The sequence below is a fragment of the Pyrgilauda ruficollis genome, unplaced genomic scaffold (assembly GCF_017590135.1).
Source record: "Pyrgilauda ruficollis isolate IOZ18807 unplaced genomic scaffold, ASM1759013v1 scaffold86, whole genome shotgun sequence".
NCBI classification, from domain to species: domain Eukaryota; kingdom Metazoa; phylum Chordata; class Aves; order Passeriformes; family Passeridae; genus Pyrgilauda; species Pyrgilauda ruficollis.
This window is the reverse complement of record NW_024530599.1, coordinates 2,854,240-2,879,907: the sequence shown is the minus strand read 5'-3', so window position 1 is coordinate 2,879,907 and position 25,668 is coordinate 2,854,240. Positions and strand designations below refer to the sequence as shown.

Here is a 25,668-nt window from a genome sequence, read left to right as displayed (position 1 = left end):
TACTCAGTGGAAGAAACCTTCTTCTGGGTGTTGCCAGACTGTTGAAAGGCTAATAAAGCTCTGTTATAAAATAAAGACCACATCATAAACTGCACCAGCGTGGCCTCAGCGTGATCAGTGCCTGAGATGAAGCAACTGCAAGCAGCAGCTCCTGTTAAACCACAAACAGAATCATTGGCAGAAATCTTCCCATGCAAAGCACAGATCTGGTGGGAGGCCCCTGCCTTCCTTAGCAGATACCTGTCTTTTCAAACCAGGACAGGTGTCACGTTCCCAGCTGCTACCTGCTGTTGAAGGGCTTTCTCACCTGCTGTTGAAGGGGTTCTCCCCAGGGATGATGTGGGTGCTGTCCTTCCCCACGAGCAGCTTGATGCGGTCGTAGAAGGACCTGACGGCGGCGGCCCCGGCGTGGCTCTGCTGGATGATGTCCAGCGGGTCCCGCGAGCCCCGGCACAGCAGGCTGTTCTGGCACGTGGCCTGCAGGCAGCAGTCAGGGTCCAGGCAGTCCACCAGGCCATCTGAAAGGTAACAGGCACCACTGAGATCCAGCACGGAGCTGTGGAGCAGTAATAGCCATGGAAAGCTTAAGGCACTGGGAAGAATGGTTGAAGTTCACTCTTCGTACCATCTCCATGCCCCAAACCTGGTAATTCAGTCAACAGTGCCATGAGGATGAGGCTTTTGAGCACACTGCTTAAAAACCACTGCAATTAATGTAAACCAGGGTTAGATGAGGATAAATACCAAGAAATTTGTCAAGGGCTGAAATTAGGCAAAAGGAAATGGAAGCAATAAAGGATTTCTGTTTAAGTTACTTGCTTTTATTTATTTATTTATTTATTTAATTGAGAATTATGCTGTTTGATTTTATTTGTTCTATTTGAGGAGCTAAGAGGTGATGGGGATGACAAAGGTATCATTAGCTAAGTAAAACACAAATTACACTGTAGCCATTTTGGCAGTTCCCAGGGATGTACTGCTGGAACTCCCACCTCCCGTGGGTACCTGGCTCACAACTTGTGTGCATGACTGGATAAGGAAAGATCAGTCACAAAGTTGGTGGGTGCAGTCATCATATTACAGATTAGGTTATCTATCAAGAATATTTTTATGGTGCATTTTTAAGGAAAAAAAAAAAAAGAGAGAATTTTTACACCAGAAATTAAAAGGGAATCAAGGGGGAGATCAACCTGTATACTTAAATAAATAACAATTTTAGCACATACAGTAATGATTCTATCATCATCTCTTCATTTGGTATCATTATTTAACTGAAATATGTTCTCTCAATGGAGTTCTACTACAATTTAGAAATTATTAACCATTTGCTTTGAGATATTATAATCTCTAACAATTTACAAACATTTGTTCATCTACTCTGGCAAGAATCAAGAGTTCAATCTGCAATCTACTTATGTCTGTAAAACTTCCCAAGGTGTATCAATCTGATTTTTGAATACAAATATGGCCTGGGCATGCATTCAAAATCATACACAAGAGAGAGCATTCCAGTATGGAAGCAGACAAAAGTACCTAGATTAAGATCATGACTCATGCATTTTCAGGATTTTCCAGTGGACAACAGAGCAGCAAAGTAACTAGAAAAATAACTGGAAAAACAACAACCTAAAGGAAAAGAAACAATCTAAAACTACAAAAAACATTCTTATTTTACAATTAGCCTTTTATTTCCAACCCATTTTGTGTGCCTGAAATGACTGTGCCTGACCTGATTTAAAAACAAAATTGCCAAGTTATGCTGACAATGTTTCATTCAGGCCTCTAAGGAGATTTAAGCCAGACAAACTACCTTGTTGTGAGAGCTATATGTTGCTTTAAGGTCACTCGCCTATTCACATTAAGAGCTCCATTCATCTTGAAATTCTCTCCAACAAGGCTGCAGGATCTTTCTGTTTTGCTGCAGCTAATTTTCTCCCCTCTTTATATAATGGTTCTGAGGACATCATTAGCTTCAGGGTATAACTCAAGGCAGTTTTCTATTAAGCTCTGAGAATTCCTCAGCTTCTCCCCCAGTCTGTGACACCTCTACAACTATGAACAGAGCTTTGCCCACTGTTAAGTCCACTCAGTTCTCAGGTGACCACCAGGCAAGGAAATCCTATCAACACACTAGAAGTAACAGAGGCACACCACAGGATATAAATTTCTCCCTCTGACAAATTTACATTTACCTATTCGAGCTGCATATTTTGGCCATACCTGTTACTAGAGGTGAGCAAAAGTTCTGCCTGTAATGACCTCATCATGCATCCGATTATGGGATGCTGTAGCCAAACACTTGTGATGACACCATGAACTTGGAATGGGTATATCAATCCCTCAGGCTCATGTGAATCACATCTTTATGCTCACGAGCCCCCCGGATATTGTCTGACATTGCAATCTTCAGTAAATTACCCTGCCACTGCCAATCTCACCGTTATCTCACAAACAATCAAGCAGGCAATCAAACTGCTCTGAATTGCCAGTTCAGGACCTGGGAGGCTGGAAACATCTCCATTCAACAGAAGGGAAAAACCTGCCTGTGATTCCTTCCATGTAAGAAGGTTTTGCTGCAGTTCTGCAGTCAGTTTGCTGCAGTTGTGAAGCAAACTCAGATGCTTTCAGATGCTTATAACAATATTTTAAAAAGACAGGCATAGAGCATAACACAATTTACTTTTTCTAACATTATTACTTATATGGCTACATTCTCCTGTAGTAATTTATCCTCAGATGGCAAGAGTCAGGATTTAGGATATTTTCACCTCATGTGAACTAGCTGATCCAGCTTGTTTCAACAGCAGCAGCGAGCTCTGGGTCTGTTCAGCACACACAGCCAGGCCCTGGGCACTGCTGCTCGGTATCAAAGGCTTAGACACCACTGTGCTGCTCACATCCACAGCTGCTGCTCTTATTGACTTTGCTGCTCTGAAATCTCTTCTTCCATGCATGAAATAGTAGTGGCTACTGTCAGAATATATCTGCTTTTAGCCCACGTTTGCCTAATTTGCTATCTGGACTATTATCACAGAATGGCTGAGATTGGCAAGGACCTCTGGAGGTGAGCAGGCTCAGCCCCCTGCTCAAGCAAGGCTACCAGATGCTGGCTGCCAAGGTTGCCCACACAGCTTTTGAAATGTCTTCAAGGATGGAAACTCCACTGCCTCACTGGGCACCCTGCTTCACTGCTCAGTCACTGGACAAAGAAGTGACACAAGTGACATTTATGCCTGGGGTTGTTCCTCCTCAGGTGCAGGACCTTGCACTTCATGAGCTTTCTCTCAGCCCATTTCCCCAGCCATATTATACTGTTATATATGAAGCAAATTGTTACAGAATCATTTTATTTGCATTAGACTCAGCTGATTAAAACCAGAGCTAGGAAAAAAGTATCTTCTGTAAAAGAAAATTCTGCTATTAACATAAATTTTAATTAGAATTCAGTACTGTGGGTTTTAATATATATTTCAGAGCTTGTCATCCTCCAAATGTCCTCAGGTATGCTGAATTATTTATATGGTTAATTCAATGACAAACCCTCACCACTTGCCTCACCAAAGTACCTCTGCTTTTCATGGCACACACACAGCTGAGTTTCAAGTGGGCAGTGACCTCTCTGATACTCTGCATGCTAAAGGGAGGAGACTGGAGAGGAAGCTAAGATGGTGCTGAACCTCCTCCAACAATTTGAGAGCAACAGAAGTCCTGACTTGGCCTTAACTGAGATGAAAGAAATAGGAAATTTTGATCTGATTTAAACTGGCAGCACAGGATTAGCTCTCCATTGCTGTTTGTGGTTTTTCTGAATTCCCAGATCTTTCCAGAAATGAAACAAGTGACATGGTATCCCTCTTGAAGAGTTCACTTGGCTAATGGATCCACACATTTCTCAACTTCCTGTAAACTGTTCCACAAGCTTTTTGGCAGACTTCACTACACAGCATAGAGAAAACTTCAAAGAAATACTTGACAGTAGATTAACCTACTCATGCATGTCATATTTATCATTGCCTTATTATTGTGTTCCTCTTGACCATCATTAGAAGGACTAAAAAAGCTCTCAGGAGGAACAGTGATATATTTTACCACATTATTGTTCTAATGTGTTTAAAACCTCTCAGCATCAGTGTTCCAGTGTCACTGAATATATTTCTCACCATGTCCAGGTTCCTGGATTGCAGAGCTAGAAAGGTGCTACACCTTTCTGCAGAAAGTTGATGCTTGAGCTATTGGGGTTTTTAAATCCCAATGAGTAACTTATCTACAGTTTCCACAGTTCTTCCAATACTTGCAGGTTGTGCTTTGTGTTCAATTCACGATGCACATCAAAATGAGTGAACTTTGACCTGACATCCAACTTGCTCAGCCAATGCTTTCTGTACCCAGCAAGGGACAATTCTGCTTCCAACCCAAAACTCCTGAGCCCACGCTCAGCAGAGGGCATCCTTACACTTCACTAGCTGCAGGAGCTGGGGACTTTCAGAGCCTAATTCCTGGAAATTTTTCTTTTTCCAATAAACATTTCAGACTGATGATTAAAATGGAGGTGGGGAGGGGGGGAACAGCAGCTACTACAAACCCTGAGGGCAAAAGGGTCTTTGATCACTCTAAGGGCAAATTAGTTAATTTATCATGAACCGATTTTAATTATGTGCAGTATTAATATACCCAAGGTGAAAGAATTAGAGATGCTCTATCAGATTATCAAAAGAGTAGGCCTTCTCTGCCAACACAGAAATATATTAATTGAGCTCTAAAACTGCATGCAAAACTGCTTCCACAGGCAGGCTATGCCACAGCCCCGTATATCTTATTACCAGGAAGTTTATCTAATATTTAACCCAATTTTTCACACTTTTGTAGCTTGATCTAATTACTGTTATCTATATTGGCATGTATCATTCAAAATAATTCCTCAGAAGTTCCTGGTGCTCACAAGAAAGGGAGTGCTTCCATTCCTGCTCCAGCCCTGTAAAGACTCTCTGTATCTCTACCAGGATATTCATTCCAACACTGGCTTTTGTATCTAACTGTGAGCACAACAGAGTATTTTTGTAACCCAAACTGCCTTTCAGGACAAGCTGGATTGTAAATCCCAAGTTGTGGTAAATGTAGAATGAACCTGGAGATTGGTTGTGCCTTTGAATACCCAAAACCCTTCCCAATGAGGTTTTAAAGTACCCTGGAGGATGACAGTGGTGAAGCACCCACCCCACTTCCCAGGCCCACTCAGGATCCCTGTGCTGCTGGAGCTCAGGCAGGCAGGAAAAGCCTCATTCTTGAGGGCAGCAGCTGCAGGAACCCACTGCAGGTGTAGCTCCAGCCTGGGGGTCCCTCAGAACCTGTGGAAAATCAATGCTCCAACTCCAAACCACTCCTTGCACAGAGCCAGGCTGACCCAAAGGTCTGCAAAGTGAGAACAACCTTGAAGAACAATGTTTGCCCAGCTCCAGTGCACATGGACACCTACAGGGATGCTGGTGCCTTCTCAAACCACGGAATTTGCAGGCTCTGAGCTCCTTGCTTTCCTTTCTCCCCAGTTGTGAGAGTGAGTTATTGCAGACCACATCCCGAGAGGGAGAGGAAGGGATAAGCTGGCTAATGTGTATGAGGGTGACTAGAGGCTGACATGGAGCTGTAACACAATCACACACAAGCACACTCATTATCTCTTGTCAAAATTTGAGTGCCTACTTTTGATACAGATTTTATACCCGAGCCCACGTGACTGACTCTGGCCCCCATCCACTACAGATTTCAGCTCCTGATTGCATTTAATGTTCCACAACTGACTATTGTACAGGCTCTGGGAAAGGTATTTTCTGTGCCAAGAGTATTCTGGGTATTTATATTGAGAACTTCATAAAATCTTTTGTCTGTGCTGAATTAGAGACCCCTGCTGAGGCAATGCTTGTTGAGGCAAGCTAAATTACATGATTTGCCTTTGTGCTGTGAAATACTTGTATTATCTTAAATGTCACGAGCCTGATGCAGTATCAAGTCACAGGATTTGTAATTTTCTAAAAGCAATTTTTTTCTAAATGTTTATTGCAGGAAGACACTTCTCTTTTCTTTCTATTTTCCTTCTGTCTAATTTCAGAGATGAGTTTTCTAAGACAACTCAAATAAACAGCCTTTCAATCAGTCAAGAGCACTGTCCTGACAGTGAACTTCACTAGAAATGCATTTTTCTTGTGAATTGAAGAGATTTCATACTGGAGCAGATAGTTGCCTTCCTCTAATTCATTATCTTTAATGTATAGTGCCAAACAGAATTACCACCAACTGTACTTCCTGGTGGGGTTAAAGATAAGGAGTAAAAAACTGGAGGGCAAAATTTGCCTTCTGAGAGATGCACATCTCTCTTTGGAAAGCCAAGCGGAAAAGAAATTAAAATGTATTTTAAAAAGAATGTGCCACTTTGCATAACAAATAAGAAATTCCTCATTTCTATTTGGCTTAGTATTCTATACTGCTATGGGTTGTTTCCTTTCCTTCTCCTACCAATTTTAGTCCAGATAATTACATTGTGAGGAGAAATGTGATCTGGGAAGTGATAGAAGCAGTGATTGCATTTAAGCTTTTTTAAAAATTTATATCTTTTTAACCTGCCTGCACCTGCCCTCTCCATCCTGATCAAATATGGAACAGACAAATTTAGCAGGACTTTGCTTATTTGATGTTTGTTTTCCTCTGACATAATTTAACTTTCTTGCCAATAAAACTATAAAAATGAGTGAATTTGAACCGATGCAAAAGGTGGGAGAAGAGAACAAGAAGGAAAAGGAAAGCCTAGAAAGAGCAGCCCCAGTGGGCAATATGGGCTCGTGCCAAGGCTGCCTCTGCAGAGGACAGGATTCGTAAATCTCTTTCCCAAATTATCCCAAGACACTCGGGACAGAGATTCCTAAATGTGATGGATATCAACTGCATCCAACATTTAGTGAAACTATACTTTAGGAAAGACATCTGAGTTTTGCTGTGTATCTCATTGTCTCATGCAGCTGGAAGCACTGCAAAGCCTAAGGTGAAATTTAGTTAAACAGAAGTAATTTAAGGAGACTAAAAACATTTTTCTATTTAGGAACAAGCAAATTATTATAAAATAGTTATTGAAAAATGATGGGTATAAACAGCCACAGCAGTGGCTTGTGCAACATGCCAAAAGAAATAGGAATGCAAAAAGTAGCATATTCTCTCCCATTCCTAAAAATACCATCAGTAATGCCTTAATTTCCTAAAATAAAGCCACGGTGAATTAAATGGGTTATACGTGTCTATTAGGGGGATTATATATTGTAATCACAATTACAGGTCTTAAAATAAAGCTATTTCTAATCCCTCCAAAAGATGCTTAATAATGATTAGATTACTGAGGGACTGATTAAGGGAAGATATTAGCTTTAGAAGCAGCCACAGTGAGCAAACTATGTAATCCAAATATGGTTTGGAAAAGAGAAGCACTTTCCAATTTAGAGAGATGTTCAAAGTGAGTCCATACCAGCATCCCCTTACTTTTCAGTTAGGCTTTGTCCTTACAGAGAAAAAAAAAACAGCAAAAAAACCTCCAGAAAGATAAATAAGAGACTTTCAAGTTTTTTCAGCAAAGTAGCCTGTGCACCATAGTAACCCTAAACCTGTTCATTATGAATCATAGAACCACAGCCTGGTTTGGGTTGGAAGGGATGTTAAAGCTCATCCAGTGCCAGCCCTGCCATGGGCAGGGACACCTTCCACTATCCCAGGTTGCTCCAAGCCCTGTCCAGCCTGGCCTTGGGCACTTCCAGACCTAGTTAAGCCCATATCTTGATTTGACATGTGATGGTAAGGACACAAGCAGGTGAATTTCCCAGTGCTACCTCAGATCATTCACCCTGAACAGCCCTAAGAGGAGAAGCAGCTTTGGAGACTCTCTCCTCTCGCTGCTCTGGAATCACATTTTATTTATGCCAGTAATCCACACTGACATCTCATTTAAAATGAAGATTTGTAAGTCTAAAAGAGAGGGGGACTCATCTGCCTCTTCTAGGAATAAACCAACAGAAGGACATTAATCTAAAATGGAAAGAAAATATTAAGTATAATCTTTCATTTTTCTCTTTTTGAACTATGGTATGGAGTTCGCATTGTGGCAGATAATAAGACAAAGCAGGACAAATGGGAAACCCTCTGGAGTCAGTGGCAATGCTCTCCTTGACATCCATAAAATGAAGACTTGGCCCTAGGCATTTGAATCTGATTGTGAGATACAATTGCAATAAGAATGGCTGAACAGGGAAAAAAGCTCCAAAATATGTTAAATCTGCTGCCACAGAAGACAGGAAATGATAGTTCCCTTTCAGTGACATGCTGAAGGAATTGCATTTTAACAATATGCAGAGATGGACAGAAAGGAAGGAGGCTGTCCAGAAAAGACCTCATTTAGGAAAAAGGAAAAAAAATATTTTTAGCTACCCTACTGCCTTCCAAAAGAACAGCTTGTGTGTTCTGTACTACCCCAGAACTACTTGCTTATGTTAACAGAGCAATGTTGGTAATGGAGCAGCAAATGACTTCAACACTTTGCTGCAAATAAACTCAGCTGAGTTTCAAATGGAAAGAGTGACTGGGAGAAGAGGCAATTTCTTTAACTTCCAATAAACTTGCATTTTATGTGAAACTTGGCATTCTGGTAACTAGTTGGGTCTTTACTATTGATTCCCATAGTAGACTTTTCAGCTTTGTCTAATGAGAAAACTTAATTTTATCTGTTCCTTTATATAGAGTCACAATTACATAAAGGTGCAGTTTGAAGCACAGAACACACGCAGCCCCTTCAGCCTCTCCATTCCTGCAACCTCCCCTGTGAACACAGAGCTCAGAGCACAGATTCCTGCCCAGGTGTGCAGTGAACCAGACATGTTCAGAGCAGTGCATCCTAGGCAAAGGCAGGACTGTATTCTGAGATGTTAATCATTAAGTGATTAAAATTATATTTCTGTTCGAGTTTTGTTGTAGTTCTTGTGAATTTGACAAACGGGTGGTCAGGACAATGCCTCTGTCCTCACAGCTCACGTGGGACAGAACCCCAGGACATCTCAGAGAAATCTGAACCCCAAAATATAATTGAGCAAACTGCAGCAGCACAAATCACCAAGGCATGGGAGAGACTGAGAGCACTGCAGTGGCACAGCCTGAGGGGAGCAGTGTGCAGGAAACACAGCGTGGCTCAAAGTGCCTCTGGTTTTTCAGGAGCGCCTGAAAAGCTTGAGGAGAAACAGCAGCTGAACAGGTGTTGAGCTCCCTCATACAAACATTCTATGGAAATTAATAAGGATGAGACTATTAAGAGCAGGAATGATCATTGAATTAAAGTGCTGAGCAAAGAGCCAGAAAACAAGAGATTAATTTCCACCTTATCAAAAAACCCCATGTGAAAACATGGGAGTCAAAGGGACTTCTCAGGCTGTTTGGATCTTGGATCAAGCTTAAATTTTCAAACTGTTTACACTCACAAGAACCCATGAGCAGCAAGCTCCCTAGTCTCTGGAAAAAAATTACTTAAAATGCAAACACTGAGAACATCTGGAGAGTTTTCCCCTAAGCCTTTCCAGCCTTCAGCTAGACCAACTAATTTTCTTTCAGGTGCTTTACTATGGTAAACCAAAATCCATGCAACTCACATGACAATGGAATATACAATTCTGCATTAATTATTAATTCATAATATTATGTATCTGTTGTATGGCAATTCTCTCTGTATTCTTTGCCTCTGATGAGCTCCTGTTTACCTTCCTTGAATAAGTTTTACAGCTCTACAGTTTTTCATCAGGATGAGCAGCTGAATAGTGTCACTGGTCATTTTTTCCCCTGCTTGCCTGTCTGTCTTACAAGTGCAAAATAAGGTCCTGGATAGATAAATAAACCTCTTATTCCAATTTTTCTAATAACATTTCCAACCTTTTTCCTTTCTTTGAGGAGATTCTAACAATACATCCATTTTCAAATTTCCCTTTATAAACTTCAAAGCATGTAAAACTACAAACCTAAGCATTTCACCTTTTAGTTTCCTACGCTGAATATTAACACAAGTTTAGTGGGTTTTGTTGTATACTTAAAAGCCAATTAATGTATTCTTGCAGTTACATTCTGCTCTTCAAAATTCAGTAACAGCTATAAAGCAAGTTCTAGTTCTCTGAAACTGAAATAGCTTTAGAACTTCTAAAATACTTTTGTAAGTACTGAGCGTGTGAAACCAAGGAACTAACAGAGGATTTACAAATTAAAACAAGTTGATGATATTCAGGTGTGGTTAATATCATGTAATCAAAACCAAATACACCTGTTCCTCCGTTTGGGACTTACTTAAATTAAAGCACTCAGCCTAATGACAATTTTACCCTTGATACAGCCCAATGTTGCTTTGCAGTTTTAGGAAATACATTTATAAAATATTTATTAATCAGCAAACAGCGGATGTTTTCTTTAGATTAATTATTGACCAAAGGAAAGGGAAGGAGTCTCAAGGAAAAAAAGTTGTGTCTGATGCTTGGTTTATAGCAGAGCAGAAGCACATGGAAAAGAATCTATGTGACTTATTAAAGACATTATTTTGAAATGAATAAGAAAGTTCCTTTAAATGAAGGAGCAAATGAACCGATTTTGTTATAAAGCACAACATCTCAGAACTGCTTTGAGGCCACCAAGGAAGGCTCAACAAAACCCGAAAAACATCTTTGAAGGGAAACACAGAACACATCCTATATTTAATAGTGATATGCCTGACACAGGGCAGGGAAAACAGAGCAGGGATGTCAGCCCTACATGCTCATTGAGCAAACCTCACCCAGCCCTGTAGAGCATGGCATGTGGGCTGTGCAGGGTGACATCAAGGGACAGCCTGGCAGGGGCTGTGGGACAGCAAGGGACAGCCTGGCAGGGGCTGTGCACATCAAGGGACAGCCTGGCAGGGGCTGTGGGACAGCAAGGGACAGCCTGGCAGGGGCTGTGCACAGCAAGGGACAGCCTGGCAGGGGCTGTGGGACAGCAAGGGACAGCCTGGCAGGGGCTGTGCACATCAAGGGACAGTGTGGCAGGGGCTGTGCACAGGAAGGAGAGGAGCAGGCCAGCGCGGTGGCTCTGCCGGCCGCCCCGAGGGGCACGGGGCGCTCCTGTGCCGGGGCCCCGGAGCCCGCAGCAGGCAGCTCCGCTCGGCCGGGCCGCGCTCCCCGCCCGGGCTGGGCTGGCGCTAGCCGGGGTCCCTGCGGGTCCCGCACGGCCACAGCCCGCTGTCCTCTGCTGGAGAGCAACGCGACACCCGCCAGCAGTGCCACCCTTGCGCAGGACAGTGACTCCCGAGCCGGGGTGTGCAGCCCCGCGCCCGCTCGGCCTGACGGAAAGGTTCGCTCACCTCCCTCGTTATCCTTGCTGTCGGCACAGGCGGTTTCCATGGCGACGCTGCATCCCGGCCCCCTCCAGCCGCTCTGGCAGACGCACTGCCAGCTGTTCTGGCCCAGCGTGCACCTCCCGTTGCCATTGCACAGGTCCGGGCAGCCATCTGCGAGGACAAACGGACAAGGTGAGCCCCGGGCACCCCCACCCCGCTGCGCTCAGGCCGTGTCACTGTGCAGACAAAAAGGCTCGGCCCTGCCACCGGCAGGAACGCTCGGTGAAGGAAGGGGACACCCTGCAGAAATGGGGACCTAGCTCAGGAGCCCTACCTGCTGTACACATGTTTTAAGAACCCTCTAAAGGTCCAGACCTTGAGCTGATAGAAATGACAGTCTGATGACAGAAGATGTGTCTCATTTTTCCCTCTGTATGTGTGTACACGAGGGAGAACATCTTCTTCAACAAGATCGTCAGTGCTCAGAGGGCTTTGTGTACTGAGTGTTGCATTATTCTCCAGAACGTTTCTAAACATAAAGTGTAAATAAACACTTTTATTTACTTAAATAAATAAATTATATTTTCCTTCATTGATGGTAATTTTAGAATACCTACTTATTTAACACTAAGTTTACTTATATTTTGGTGTCACATCTTACACTTTCTGAAAAACACATTAGAAGAGATATACCCTCAAATATGACTGTTTTGAATTGACTATGAATATCACATGACTTATTGTATAGCAAGAGCCAAATTAGGAAGAAAAATATTAATTAGCTAAGCTGCTTACATGTTCTAACAAATGTTCATAGGTGATAGAATACCTCAACTCCTTTCTCCTGTAAGTAAATGAATCTCAGGAGACATTACTGTATCTTACTGAATACTCATTATGAAAAAAAGGTAAGAAAACCAAACAACAGCCTTGGTAAATACAACCAGATCCATCAACAAAGGTATTTGCCTGTGGAGTGACAGAAGATTTGAAGGCTGCAGCCAACCTCTCACAGCACCTCTCTGAGCAGGAGGAAGGCTGTGCTGCCTGACAATAGGTGTGTGCTTTTACAAAGCTGTTCAGAAAGCCACAGCTCTGAGTTTGTCTCCTCCTGCTCCTCCCAGCTGCCTTGGCTGTAGCCAGGTGAAGTCAGAGAGCAGTTTCTCTGACCCCAGACTCATTCTCACAATGCTGCAGGAGCTTCCCATACAACAAAGTGATACCTCTGGAACTCACACAGCTGGTATCACAAGAGGTCAAAGACTATTCAGTTGACATTACACAGAAAGTTGTCAGCAGACAGAAACAAGTCCTACAAGTTTTATTTCAGCAATGTTGTGTATTAAAAAAAAAAAAAAAGCCGCTTTCACTTAAATTTAGGATTATTTTTCCACTACATACCTTAGCTTAAAAAAAAATCAGTTACTTTTGCAGCACAGGTAATAGATTTTCAAGACATTTAGTTTATATCTTCCACTTATCAGGTTGTTTGAATGACCAAAATAATGATAATGTTTGAGGGGAGGCAGCACGGTGTAGGACAAATTATTTGTTTTAAATGAAAACCAAATAGTAATTGTGAATATACCCATGTGGTTGGTTTTCTACTGAGGCACCGACAAGAATTAAATCACTGAAGCAGTTTGCCTTGCAGCGTCTGAGCAAAATGAAAACATGAACAGTAGGGAGCTAGCAAAATCCCTGAAAAGTTTTAAGTGCAGCTGGGGATTAATGGACATGACTTTGCGTTTAGAGAAGAGAGGGAAGGCAGCATCACTGCCACAGACATGGTGTTGCTAGGAAACACGATGCTACCTCCACAGAGCTTATTTAACTGCAGCCTTCCAAAGACAGACCTGGTGTTTGAGTAGCATAAATATCAGAAAGAAGGGAAGGAACGGCAGTACACTACAATAAGATCTAAGTGCTTGGGCAATAATGTCTTCCTTAAAAGATCTATTAAGTTAATGATGAATTAGCTTTGAAACAGCTTTAAGTAATGGACAGCTAATTACGTATTTTGGATGGTTATGTCTCTGTAGATGCCTATGTGCATATATGGATCTCTGGTTTTGCTTGTCTTCAAGAAAGTATCTATACAGCATTCTAGTCTGTTAGAGCAACTGGAAAACAGAGCTCCATTATGATGTAGTAATAATAGTTTTCTTCTATTGCACTATCTCTATTTAAATCTTCCTACCTGTGCATGTGAGCAGTAATTATTATTGATGAACATCTTCTGCACACACAGGATTTCCACACATCTCATGGGCTTGGTGGTCATCAAGGGGTTTGGAGGGTGGACAAGGTGACAGAGTGCCTGTCTGAGGTGCCTTCAGAGCCAAGGCTCAGTGGCACAGCTGGACAGATGTGGCCTTTGCTGGGCAAGCTCACTGCAGGCAGCACACCCAGTGCCCGGTGCTTTGGCAGAGCCTGCCTGCATTCTGCAGCCACACTCAGCATGTGCTGCCTCCTGGCTGGCTGGGGAATTCTCCCAGAGCCAGGCAGCCACAGTCACACAGCGAAGGGCTATCAGCATCTCATCTCAAGAAGTAATCCAGCGTGGGATGAAGCTCTCAGTCACCGCACAGCAAAGGGCCCTTGGTGCTAAGCAGACAGGTTGCTATTCCTGGTGTGTAAGAGAAATTCTCCTCATCTTTTCCATTACAGAATGCTTAATGGAAAATGTCAAGAAGCAAGATTAAAAAAGAAGAAAGTGCTTGTTTAAAGTGCTAGATTGACAACCTATTTATTCACAGAACAGGCAGAGTACAGGCAACAGCAGTTCGAGTGTCTCACACTTTTCTAGCTGCTGCTGCTGAAGGTGAAACACTAATGCAGCCTCCCTCCTCTCTATCTCCAGTTTGCCTGTGGAATTGGAAGCTGAGAACTTTACTACAAATACATATGAATTCACAATTAAAAAAGCAAGAAAGATTTCAGAAAGATTTTCCAGTGTTGCATCAGGAATTTGCAACAAACATATGAGAGATATCAGAAATCAAAAACCATAATATAGACTGTGCTTGGTTCAAAAATGGAGGGTGCTAGATATATTTACAAGAGAATACTCCCAGCTTTCATCTACAGTGAAATTATTCTGAGATTGAATTGTAAGGTGATTAGTTCACTTTTGAACTCAACAGATTAATTTCCAGTATCTAGGCAGTACACCAAGAATTCTAATCCAATTTAGGATAAATTCTGCCCAGAGTTCCTTTTTACTCTGGTATTCCCAAACTTCAGGCATACAAATACACATATCCAGCTTCCTATGCATATATAGATTCTTCATTGCATAAACTACTTTAAGCTCCAAAATAAACATTTTAAGTAAACTAAACCATAAAGTCTGCCCAACCAATTTGTGGCTTCAGTCAGAATCATCAGAACTTCCACTTATGGTGGGGCAAATATTTCTGAAAAAAAAGGGAGGGAAAGGGCAGCCAGGGAAAGAGAAGTTAGATAAACCTTTCTCTTTATAAGTTTCCAAACTCTGATGGAAGAGGTAGCCTCTTATTATAACGGAAAGGAAAAAAAAGAATAGGAGAGGTGAAGGAAAAAAAAAATCTAAGTGGTATCTCAGAGACACTTAGAGAAAAGCATTATGCTTTTAGCCTCTGCTCAGTTTGTACATGGAAAAATAGAAGTAAATCAAGAGCCGGTGTCTTTTGAGTCCTTCTCAGCCTCTGCCATCGGCCATTTATGCCGACGCAGCTCCCAGCAGAGTGGGCTCCCAGCAGCTCTCCCTATTTAGTGCACATGTGCACAGCTACATCTGGAACATATCTCGTGTTTATCTTTCCACATGACCTCGTTTCACACACCCTGATCCAAAGCCTGCTGGCAGTCACTGGAGCTTTTCCAGTGACTTCAGCTGGGGCTGGATCAGGTGGTCCTGTGTGGGAAGAAGCCCTGCAGTGAAGAGTACGTTCTACATACAGTGTTCCCTCACTCACAGGATGCACACAAGTTTCAAGGGGAACATTTAAATTACATTTCAATTCTCATCTTCTCATTATAGCTGTTAACTACAGAACTGGAGCAAATAAAAGTAGTCTGGGATATGATGGTACCTAAAGAATTTAGAGAAATGACATAAAAGCAGTAATGACAATAGCCTGTTTAATTTGGATTTTAGAGGATAATCACTGTTTCCATATTTTCTGTTCATTCCTTCGGTGAGCTGCTGGTATGCCTACAGCTATCTAGCAAATAATAAATGAGGTACATAGAATGAGGTACCTAGCAACATTGAAAATAAAATCATGCTTTTTATTTGCTATTGTTATTTTTTAATCCTTCAATTCCAAAGCCTTCAGGGCTTAGTTAATGCCAAAGAAAGGGCATACAAATAAAAATGACACAGTGTTATGGTAGGCACAGGCACAAGTCATTTTCTACAGAGTAATACTTCAACTGAAATAAACTCAAACCCCAAACATGGAATGAAACACATGTCAACGAACCAGAGTGCTGGTTGAGTGAGAGGTGAGGCCCCTGTGAGTGAGTTTTGACAGTTCCAGAACAGGCTGGAGCCATGCAGAGGCACCAGCCCAGGGCTCTGAAGCAGGGCAGTGACACTGATTGACAAATTGCTGAGAATGAAGCCCGGCTCTCAGTGCTGCACAGAGCCCAGTGCCACTGCCACGTACCACAGCAGAGCTGCTGCTTCCAGAGAGGGTCACAGACAGCAGGGGCTTCTCCCTGGCACTCAAGTGTTTGTCACCAGCGTGCTCTGACTGGCTGCCTTGCTGCTTCTTATTTTTTTTAGAGAAAACATTTTGTTTAAAACTGCTCAACACCCTAAATATTCCTTTAAGCTACACATCAAACAAAGAAATAAAGAATAAACATCTACTTGTAGATGTTCTGTGCAGATGGACACGTGCCTGAGTTAGAACTACAAACTGGCCCAGCTACAATTGTATTTATTGAACTGGCTGAAAAAAATAAGAAAGGCCAAAAAGTATCTTTAAACAGCCCTGAAACCCTCCACTCCAATACCTCCTCTGCAGACAAACAATTAGGAATTTTAAGTAAGATTTCTTAAATTGCCTGGGATATGCATTTCATAACATCTATCCTGCAAATCCAGTCTTCTACACATAAGGGCAGAAACACAGGGAACATCCAACTCTCCCAACAAAACAGAAAAATAGGAGAAAAAATGTGTGACTGTTTAGAAGAGAAGTAAAGATCACACAAAAGGGAACTGCTGGTATGAAAAAGTAAGTCTCAAGTAAAGTCACTTGCATCTTTCTGAAGGAAAAGAAATAAAAAAAGATACAGAGACACACACACAAACAAAAAGAGAGGGAAACTCATGTTGCAGTAGAGGACACAAACATTTGAGACTGAAGAAAACCCCAGGGGTGCAAGAGCTTCACACTTTGTTAACAAGGGATTGCTCCCAGAACTTTCCATGTTACCCAACTTCATGTTCAGTGACTCAAGCAAAAGGGCTCCTGTGACTCAGGGGGAGACACCCTCGAGGTCTCCCTCTTGTGCACAACAGAGAGTTCTCTGTCACCAGCTTTTGGTGTGACCCCTCCAAGCTGCCAACAGCTGGGCAGGGAAAGGAGTGGAACAGCTTGTGCTACACTGTCCTGAGGCTTGAGGAAACCAAACAGAAACCAATCAAATGCCCATGTCTGCTCAGAATGTTGAGTACACACACAGAGCTTCAGCTGAGCCCAGAATTTGGGCTGCTTATACACAGACAGTTTCCAGAAGGAAGGGAGACTGCCTTATGGGAAGGTCAGGGATCAGACTGAGGAGCCTCTGCAATGCTGCAGTCCCAGCGCTCTGTGACAGCAGGCAGGGCTCTCTCTGCACCCCAGAATTGTCAATGTGAGCACAAAGACACCTCTCCTCCTGCACAGAGCCCAGCACCATGGCTTTACCCGGATCAGGGGATGAGTTCAACTGAGCACCAGCATGAACAAATAAGTTATGTGAGATGTAAGTTAAGAAACTGCTGTAGCCCAAAAGCTGCAGCTGAGCCACTCAGCTCCTTCCAGAGGCCAAGCAGGTTATTTGCTGAAATTTTGAGCAGAAGCTAAAATTTGACCCTACCAGCATATTTGAGTTACACAGTGTATTCTTTTCAAACAAGACTCATATCCAACTCCTATTCATATACCCAATAAAAAGATATATAAAAGATGCAGTAAAAATTTGTATTTAAGATAGCTGGGTCTTTCAAATTAATCTTACTGTAACAAAATCCATTTAGAATATAATTCCAGGTGAAATTGCATTCATAAAACTACTACCAAAACCATAATCTTTTATTGTATTAATGTTTCTGATATCACATACAAGCACTGGCATCATCCTTCATAATATGTAATATCCTTTCTGAGAAAGAAGCCTTCTCAAGCTGAATTTATCTCTAAAATAACGTCTATTTAAAAAGTTTTGTGGCAGCATAATGATAAAGTGACCCATCAGACAGAATGTGTAAATTCAGTCAATTTAAGGGCAACATGCAAAACACTGACTTCATGTTTGAAAGAATATCTAACCTAATTACAATGTAATCTAGACTTAATGTAATTTAGGATATTTGTAGGAAGACATTCTCAGTTCAATCATTAGCTTCAAAATACTTTTTTCACTTTACAAATCCTTGACATATTGCATAGAGGAGGAATGAATTCCTTTCCTCCTTAGATAAGAACCTCCACATAAGATAAAAAATAAAAATCTCATTACACACTTTTTCTCCAAATGCTAATTGCATTTCTCTGACCGTAACTCCTTTAGTGTACAAAAACCTTTACCAAATTGAGGAGTTTAAGTCAATCAAAATGCTCAGTAACCCAAGTTAGCATTTAGAGTGACCTAACAGAACTGCTCCCCTTCTGTCAGTGCTACTTAATGGTAGTTTTCATCAGTATTTCAAATTGAGTTTGAATTCAGTAATGCGGGGGAATGGGATTTGTGCACACACACACGTATACACAAGCAGGGAGCTGCAGTGAGAACAAGCAGATGTTATAAACTGCTTAAGCAGCTCCATACGCTGCAGAAGATGCACAGCAGTGAGAGGTGCAGCCTGCAGGGGGGCTGGAGGGAGTCTGCCCTAAAATCCACGGGCCCCAGCCTGGTGTCTGACCTCAAAACCACCCCACTTTGAAGGAGAGGTTGGACCAGCTGACCTGCTGACATCCCTTCTAAACTGAATTATCTATCATCCCTTCAGTTTTAGAGCTTTATATTTCATAATTCTCAGGGCAGGGAATCCCAGTTTTCTCAAGCACTATTAAAATATAATTGCTTGCTATTCATTAGATATTAATGCCTGCATAGAATTTATAATTTAGCAATTAACTTTCAGGTATGCAAATGCTGATCCCGGGTAAGTGTGCAGGTTATCTCTAACAGAAGAATAAATATGAGCCTTAACAGAAGCAGGCAGTTTCCTCTATTACTGTGTAGCAGATTAGTACATTCTGTCCCTCAAATTTGGTAGAGAACTTTGGAATCCCTTCAGGATGAAAAACACTATTTAGACATGTGCATTATATTTTGCAGCTGATCTTCTTAAAGTATTAATCACATTGATTCCATTAAATGGCCGCACACTGCATGGGTTTGGATTTCAGAGTTCCAACATTCCAATTGTCCAAAAGAAAAATCCTAAAGAAAGTGCCAGAGAAAAAACCAGAAGTTTTTACGAAGTTTTGTGGAATACTTTGGAATGAAAAATAGCAGCAATACACTAAATTTTTTATGCCTTCTGGCTTGCAGCAATCCTGAATCATCATGACATTAAAATATGATTACAAGTGGCCAAAAAATAATGGGTATTTGAATATTAAAATAAATATATCTCACGTTTGTTATGGCTAGAATTTATGGAGTTTGACTATAAACAAATATAAAGTATGAAATAATGCTTATGACCTAGGAGCAGTATTCCACCACATGGGCAATGTATGCAAAACAAATTAAAATAGATAAGCAATGTATTCTGAGTTATGTGAGTGTTTGTGTATGCTGAGTTGTCTGGCAGATATAGGATAGAGGATGAATATTTCAGTACGTAAAATACACTTTATAAACATCCCTTTAATTCTAAAGTGCAAGGCACCATTCTGCATCCATTGTCAATATACACAAGCCTCACGAATATCATAAAATTTTCCAATTTTTATATCTACCAACTGCTCAAATAACTAATAAAAGCTACAGAAATAAAAATGTGGTGCTCACAAATGAATGCTTTAAGTCATGCATGCATAAAGCAGTTCTCTTTTTGTTCCTTTTTTATCTGTTTATGTGGCAAAGGAAGAAACTTCCTAATCCTTCAGATATAGCCAGTTGCTTTGATATATAAACACTAAATAAATCTGTGAAAGTGATTTTGATCTACAAGGGAGCTCATCTTCTCCATCTCACCCCCAAGAAAGCCAAGAGTATTTAATCTGCTCTTGGAAGAAATTTGGAAGATAAACGAGCTCTTTAAGCTCTGCTTGCTTTACATTAAACATATTTACTACCAGGCAACTGATGGCTCTGCTCCTCCCCTCGCCTCACCAGAAGTGTCCTTAATTCTCTGGAACGAATACTTAAGTCTTTCTGCTGCTGGGCAGAACATTTATTTTCCATTTCTCTGTAGAAGCCATCAGAAGCACAAATGAGACTTTTAATTTGATTGCCTTGCATCTATATTTGACAGTTTTTAAGCCATCCTGGGGCAGGCAGGTTGTCACTTCTTCCACTGGGACTGTTTTCCAAGAGCACTTAGGAAGGGAAACACAAGGTAAGAGAGTGGGAGATGAAGCCACAAGATCTGGAGACCACACTGCCTCATCTGCAATAGGATTGTGTGACCAGGACAATCAGTAAATTGAATTAATAAACTCCATTCACTGATTCATGTCAAACAAAAAAGTGCTGAGCTATGTATTGTCAGGATATTTGCTTTAGTTAAAAAAAAAAATCCAACAAAACAAGGAAAAGCAGAAGCAAGGATCAGGTAAAAGAAATTTCCAATAACTACTAATGCTACTACTGCTACTACTACTACTACGAAATAAATAAAATCTCTGGTCTATGCAAGGGACATCTAAAAGACAATTTGCTACAGTTTTGTGTGATAAACTCTTTCTTTTCAATACTGAGAACAGTAGATGCATATAGAACAGTAAATAGATGCAGATGTGAGTAGCTCATAGTATCTCTAAATATAACAAACAGATGTCAAAGAAATCTTTCTTTTCCATCCAGGTTATCACTTTTCTTAGAAAAGTTCCAGGGAAAAGGTACCAGAATATGAGACTGCCCTGAAGACCAGCATTATTGATCCTCAGTGTTCAAATAAAATCAGAATTTAGGTTACCCCACTCTGCCTGTTTCCCATAATTTCACTGGGGTATGGTGTCAATGTCCCTTTTTATAGCTCAACTGCCACCACGTTTCAAGGAGCATGTTGGAACCATATTAATTAGGCTTTAATTTAGCTAATGCCCATTTGTTCAGAGCTGTGAACCTGAGCAGAGTGCAGCCCTTTCCCACCGCTCAGCACCAGGACAATCCTGCTGGACTTGGGCTGCAGGGAATTTCCAGCAGGTTCCACTCGTGTGCCACCAGCAGCTGACAAGGTGACACCAGAATGTTCCCCAAGGTTTGATGCAGTTTGACTCTGAGATCTCACAGATCACAATCCAGCAAAGAGAACCTGGGACAGCTCTGGCTTTCAGGGTAAACACATGTGTGGGAATATGCTTAATCGGGCACAGTGCATATCCAATTTACTCTAATAACTGCTGTAAGCACTCGGGAAGTTTCTGCAAAAATCCTTTTTAATGGTGTCACTCACTGGAAAAGCTCTCCTGCAGTTTAGTGACACAGCCTGGATCCTCAAGGCACGAATCTGTCAACACAAGACTTGTACGCGGGTTCTCCAGCACGCTCACCTGCTTCTCACTCTGAAGGAAACCACTTACCAATTGTAATTATTTCCTAGGCTGGACTGAAGTTACCTAATTCAAGTAAGGGATCAGTAGCAGTAGCCCTGTGGAAGTTCATCTTTAATAAACCTATAATCTTTAGTCATAGGACAACAATTCAGAAGCAATACTGATGAGAACTGACATTTTCCTTTTCACTTCACTGTCATTTATTCATTTTTGAGTGACATCCCTCCTCACATTTCATTACGTTTTTATCTCAAGCATTAAAATACAGCAAATAAATAATTAAGATCTGGGGACATATTCTGCAAATAATTTTATTAAATCTCCCATATAGTATCAATGGGAATGCTCACTTCAGAAATTAGAAACATTACATACAACCTGCTAGGAATTTTTAAAACTGTAGTGTTTAATATCATAATTTCTGACAAAAATCCTTAATAAGTAGGAGAAAGTGTAACTATAGAAATTGAGTAACTAGATGCAGTCTTCAATGGAAGGCACACATGTTAAATCTCCCCAGTTCTGCTGAATAAATATTTCCCTTTACTAAGCATCTCATACTTTAAAATTTTCCTGCAGTAAATGCTTTTAAATTAGTTAATGAGGATCTTAGAAATTTCATGATAACTAGAAACACAAATACTGGTCAAAGATGACAGATTTTACTTAGCATATTCTTTGTGTATGGAAGATTGAAAGATTTAAAAGAATGGGGATATAATTAGATTGTAATAAGCATTGTCTTAATTGTATTAAAAAAAAACCCCAAACTTTCATGTGGAATGGAAATATTAACAAATTTAGAAGACTTTTCAGTGTATCCAAAAAGTCTGCTGATTGATATTTCATTGCTAATTAACCCTTTTGATTACATATATGAAGTACTGTTTATAATTAAAGGTGGGTCTGAGTGATTTTAATTCACTTTTTTATTCAGCATACAAGCAATCAAAATTGTTATGGAATGTACAACAAAAGATTCCAATGAAAAATCAGCCAGTGTCCATTCAGCCTTTACAAACAGGGTGACCTTGACTTTGATGCCCTGTTCTCTAAATATGGCAGGCTTTCTGCATTCTAAATCAATATTTCTGATTTATTTTGGAAAATAAAAGTTTCAAATATTCACAGGACACACTGAAGATATATATGGATTGGTTTCATGATAAAGAATCAATTAATAATGATCCAAGGGAGACAGTAACAAAAAAGCAGTTTTACCCCTATTCTAAAGCCAATAAAAAGATGAATTGTATCTAAAAATCTGTGTCACTCTACCCCCCCCACCCTGATTCAGCTATTAGCAATGCCACATGGGAGCAACATTAACCTTCATTTCAGAATCCTAACAAACTCCTATGCAATGAGTTTCTGTCTTAATTCTAAAGCATCTTTTCAAGAGCTTCTGAAACAAGAAAAGGCACATTGCTACTGCTTTTCCTGTACTGTTATAAAGCTACCCTTAGAAAAAAAGTATGGAATAATCACAATTTGCAAACATTTTAACAAATTCATTCACTTTTCAACAACAAATAATGAGTCATGGCTTCCTGCTTACAGCAATACCTTTATGGTCCAAAAGCAAGGAATTCTGCAATTTAAAAATAAAATATGGAAGGGGAAGAGAACCACCCTTTTTTTACAAAACTACTTCATTCTGAGCACACTGTCTTCCATTGCAGGGCTGAATGCTGTAATGCTAATTCCTCTTCGTTTGAGAGATAAGTGATCTGTAACTCAGCATACACACATTTTGCCTTGCTTCATGGAATGGAAAGCAGTCAGAACAGTTTATATTTAAACTGTGCTGAAAGGTGGATGGCAGCATGCTACATCAGGGACTGAGTTCTACTCTTTGGAATTCCCAGTGGTTTAAACAAAAAGTCAGTTCTCTCATCTGTACTAATGTGTCTCTGTTTTTAGGAGAGTCAGCATCTTCTGGGACATTTAGGGGTTTGTGTTTGTACATGCTGAATTTACAAAAATAGCTTCAGTGCTATCCTTGAGGAGCTCCTTCCACAAGAAACTCAGCAATGTCTTATGATTCCTAACAATTGAAAAATCACTGTATTTGAAGCAACACCACTTTCAAAATCAATAAACCATCATGATCCAGGCAAAAAATGCTATTCCTAAACAGATTTTTTTGTTGTTGTTGTTAATTTGTGCTTTTGGATAATTGTTCACTTAGTATTGCATCTAGCCTAAAATCACAACCTAGCAACCTAGTAATATTCTCCACTACAAACTGATTTAGTTTTTAATTAAAAAGAATGGTTTTAATCACAATTGCACCCTTATATTTACTTCTAAGATACCAAAGTTATTATTCCTACTAATTCTCTTCAGAACAGGGACTGCACCTTGATGCATCGTGGTTCTTTAGCTCAGTTGTTCAATGCTATGAAAAACTATTTGAAAGAAAATTAAAACATATATGGTCTAGGTGAATTATGAATCTTACTTATTTTTCAAACTCTTGAACAACTTTAGTCTTCCAATAGCTACCTAAAAAAATACTCATCTGAAATTTTATAATTAAACAGAGAAGAATTTCGTCTTCATATGGGTTCATGTAAAAATATACTGAAATGTTAGAAGTGTTTATACTTTTCAAATATATGAACAATTAACTATTAGCTCATGTAGTTCAATCTACCCTAATCAAGCTAGAACATTTAAAAAGAAATATCTAAACCTTTTCTCGCAGCTATTTTGATGGTATCTTGTTTTACAGCATTTTAAAAGCAGGATACAGTCTATTGATGCTGAGTTTGATCAAGCTGCATTGCACTGAACTGTTAAAAACTACAAATAGAAAATAAAGATACAGTGGGATTAGGAAAAAAGCAACACACTTAGATAGTTGTTTGTCAAAATGATGGCTCCCTAGTTCCAGAATGCAGGACACTTTTGAAGAGGCACTGTGGAACAGAGGAAGTGGGGCAGGACTTGGGGGCTGCTTTGCAAACCGTGTTTGAGAGAACCCAGAGACTGTTTGACTTGAACAGCTGAGCTGTAGCCCAGCTCCCAAAAACCAGAGTCACCACAAGAATATCCATCCCAGATGTCAGATGCCACTCATGGGCCACACAGCTGGCTGACCACAGTAAGGCAGGAGTAAAAATATCTTTTAAGTGTAGTAGAGTGAGAGGGAGAAAAGCTTTATGTGGATAAGCAAGACAGCCATGTCTCCCCTGCCTAAATTTTCATTAAGGATAATGTTTTGATCCATGTCACAGCAAATCCTTCATGAAAGCAAACTTGCTACTTTTCCATGAAAACTGCTTAACTGTTTAAGAGAGGTACTTTTTTTTTTGAGTGAAATATTTAAGTGTGCAGTGCTCAGGGTCAGCTCTCAGAGCTGAAAATCCTCAGGGAACAGCTGGGCCATGAATCCTTTCTGCTCTAATCCCGTTAGTGAATGAAGAGGGGATGATGACAAACATAGCAACCTCAATATATCATGTCCTGCTTTTCCTTTGGCTTTCAGCAGTCTGGCTCTGAACTCTGATTAATGAGACACCAGCACTGCTTTGTCTCCATCTATCCCAGCATGGATGTGTTTTGAAGACAACTGACAGCCTAAGATGGACAGCAATACGCCAATCAACACTGCATCACTGAAAACCAGCAGAATGTGCTGGAAATTGTAGAGAGCTACTCAGTTGGGCACAGTTTCTTCTTATTACCTATAAATCAGGTAATAGCAACCTCAGGATTATTCCAATTATTTTCACTTTCAACACGAAAAGATGAACATGAACTAAAACTTCAGACCCAAATGCCTGTAATAATATTCAAGTTTATATTTGGCTCTTACATTTCAGTAACCCAAATTATGTTTGCAATTTCTTTGGGCAAATGAGATATATTATATTATATTATATGATGATTTCTGTTGCACAGCAAACTTTGCTTCTTTTTATATGTATAGAAAGGCTATATGTAAAATGAAATAGGCTGAGGCTACACACAGGAATAATCTCCAGAAGCATCGTTATCCTATTGAGCATTTCATAAGCAGGTCAGAACAGGGATGGAAAGAAAGAAGGAACAAGAGAAAAGAGCTGGATAACATAAATTTTGTAAAAACTTTCTTCAATAAGAATGGCTCATGAAACCTCATAACTTGTGCTCTGAACAAGTCCCCACATTCATTCCTTAAGATCTGTTAAAAAACTGTCTAAGTAAGGGCTTTTAGTGAAAGAAGGATGTATCAATATTCAGCATCAGTGTGTATTCATCCTCAGTGAGTAGTTACTGCACAAGAGAGAGCTGACAGCTTCAAGAGAAGCCTTTCAATAGTTTCATTTTTCCCCGAAGCCCTAAATAGATCACACAGCAAAATCCTGAACTGACACCTCA

General features: G+C 40.5%; 1 protein-coding gene across 4 annotated transcripts in view; it reads right to left on the bottom strand.

The window, feature by feature from the left end:
- Window positions 1-25,668, bottom strand: part of TENM2 (teneurin transmembrane protein 2) — a 479,299-nt gene that overhangs the window by 41,941 nt on the left and 411,690 nt on the right. For all 4 annotated transcript variants that reach the window (XM_041488023.1, XM_041488020.1, XM_041488021.1 and 1 more), the window contains 2 exons: window positions 11,393-11,539; window positions 308-518 (listed from right to left, as the gene is read on the bottom strand). In XM_041488023.1, coding sequence (XP_041343957.1) covers window positions 308-518; window positions 11,393-11,539 — 358 coding nt within the window. The remainder of the gene's footprint in view (window positions 1-307; window positions 519-11,392; window positions 11,540-25,668) is intronic.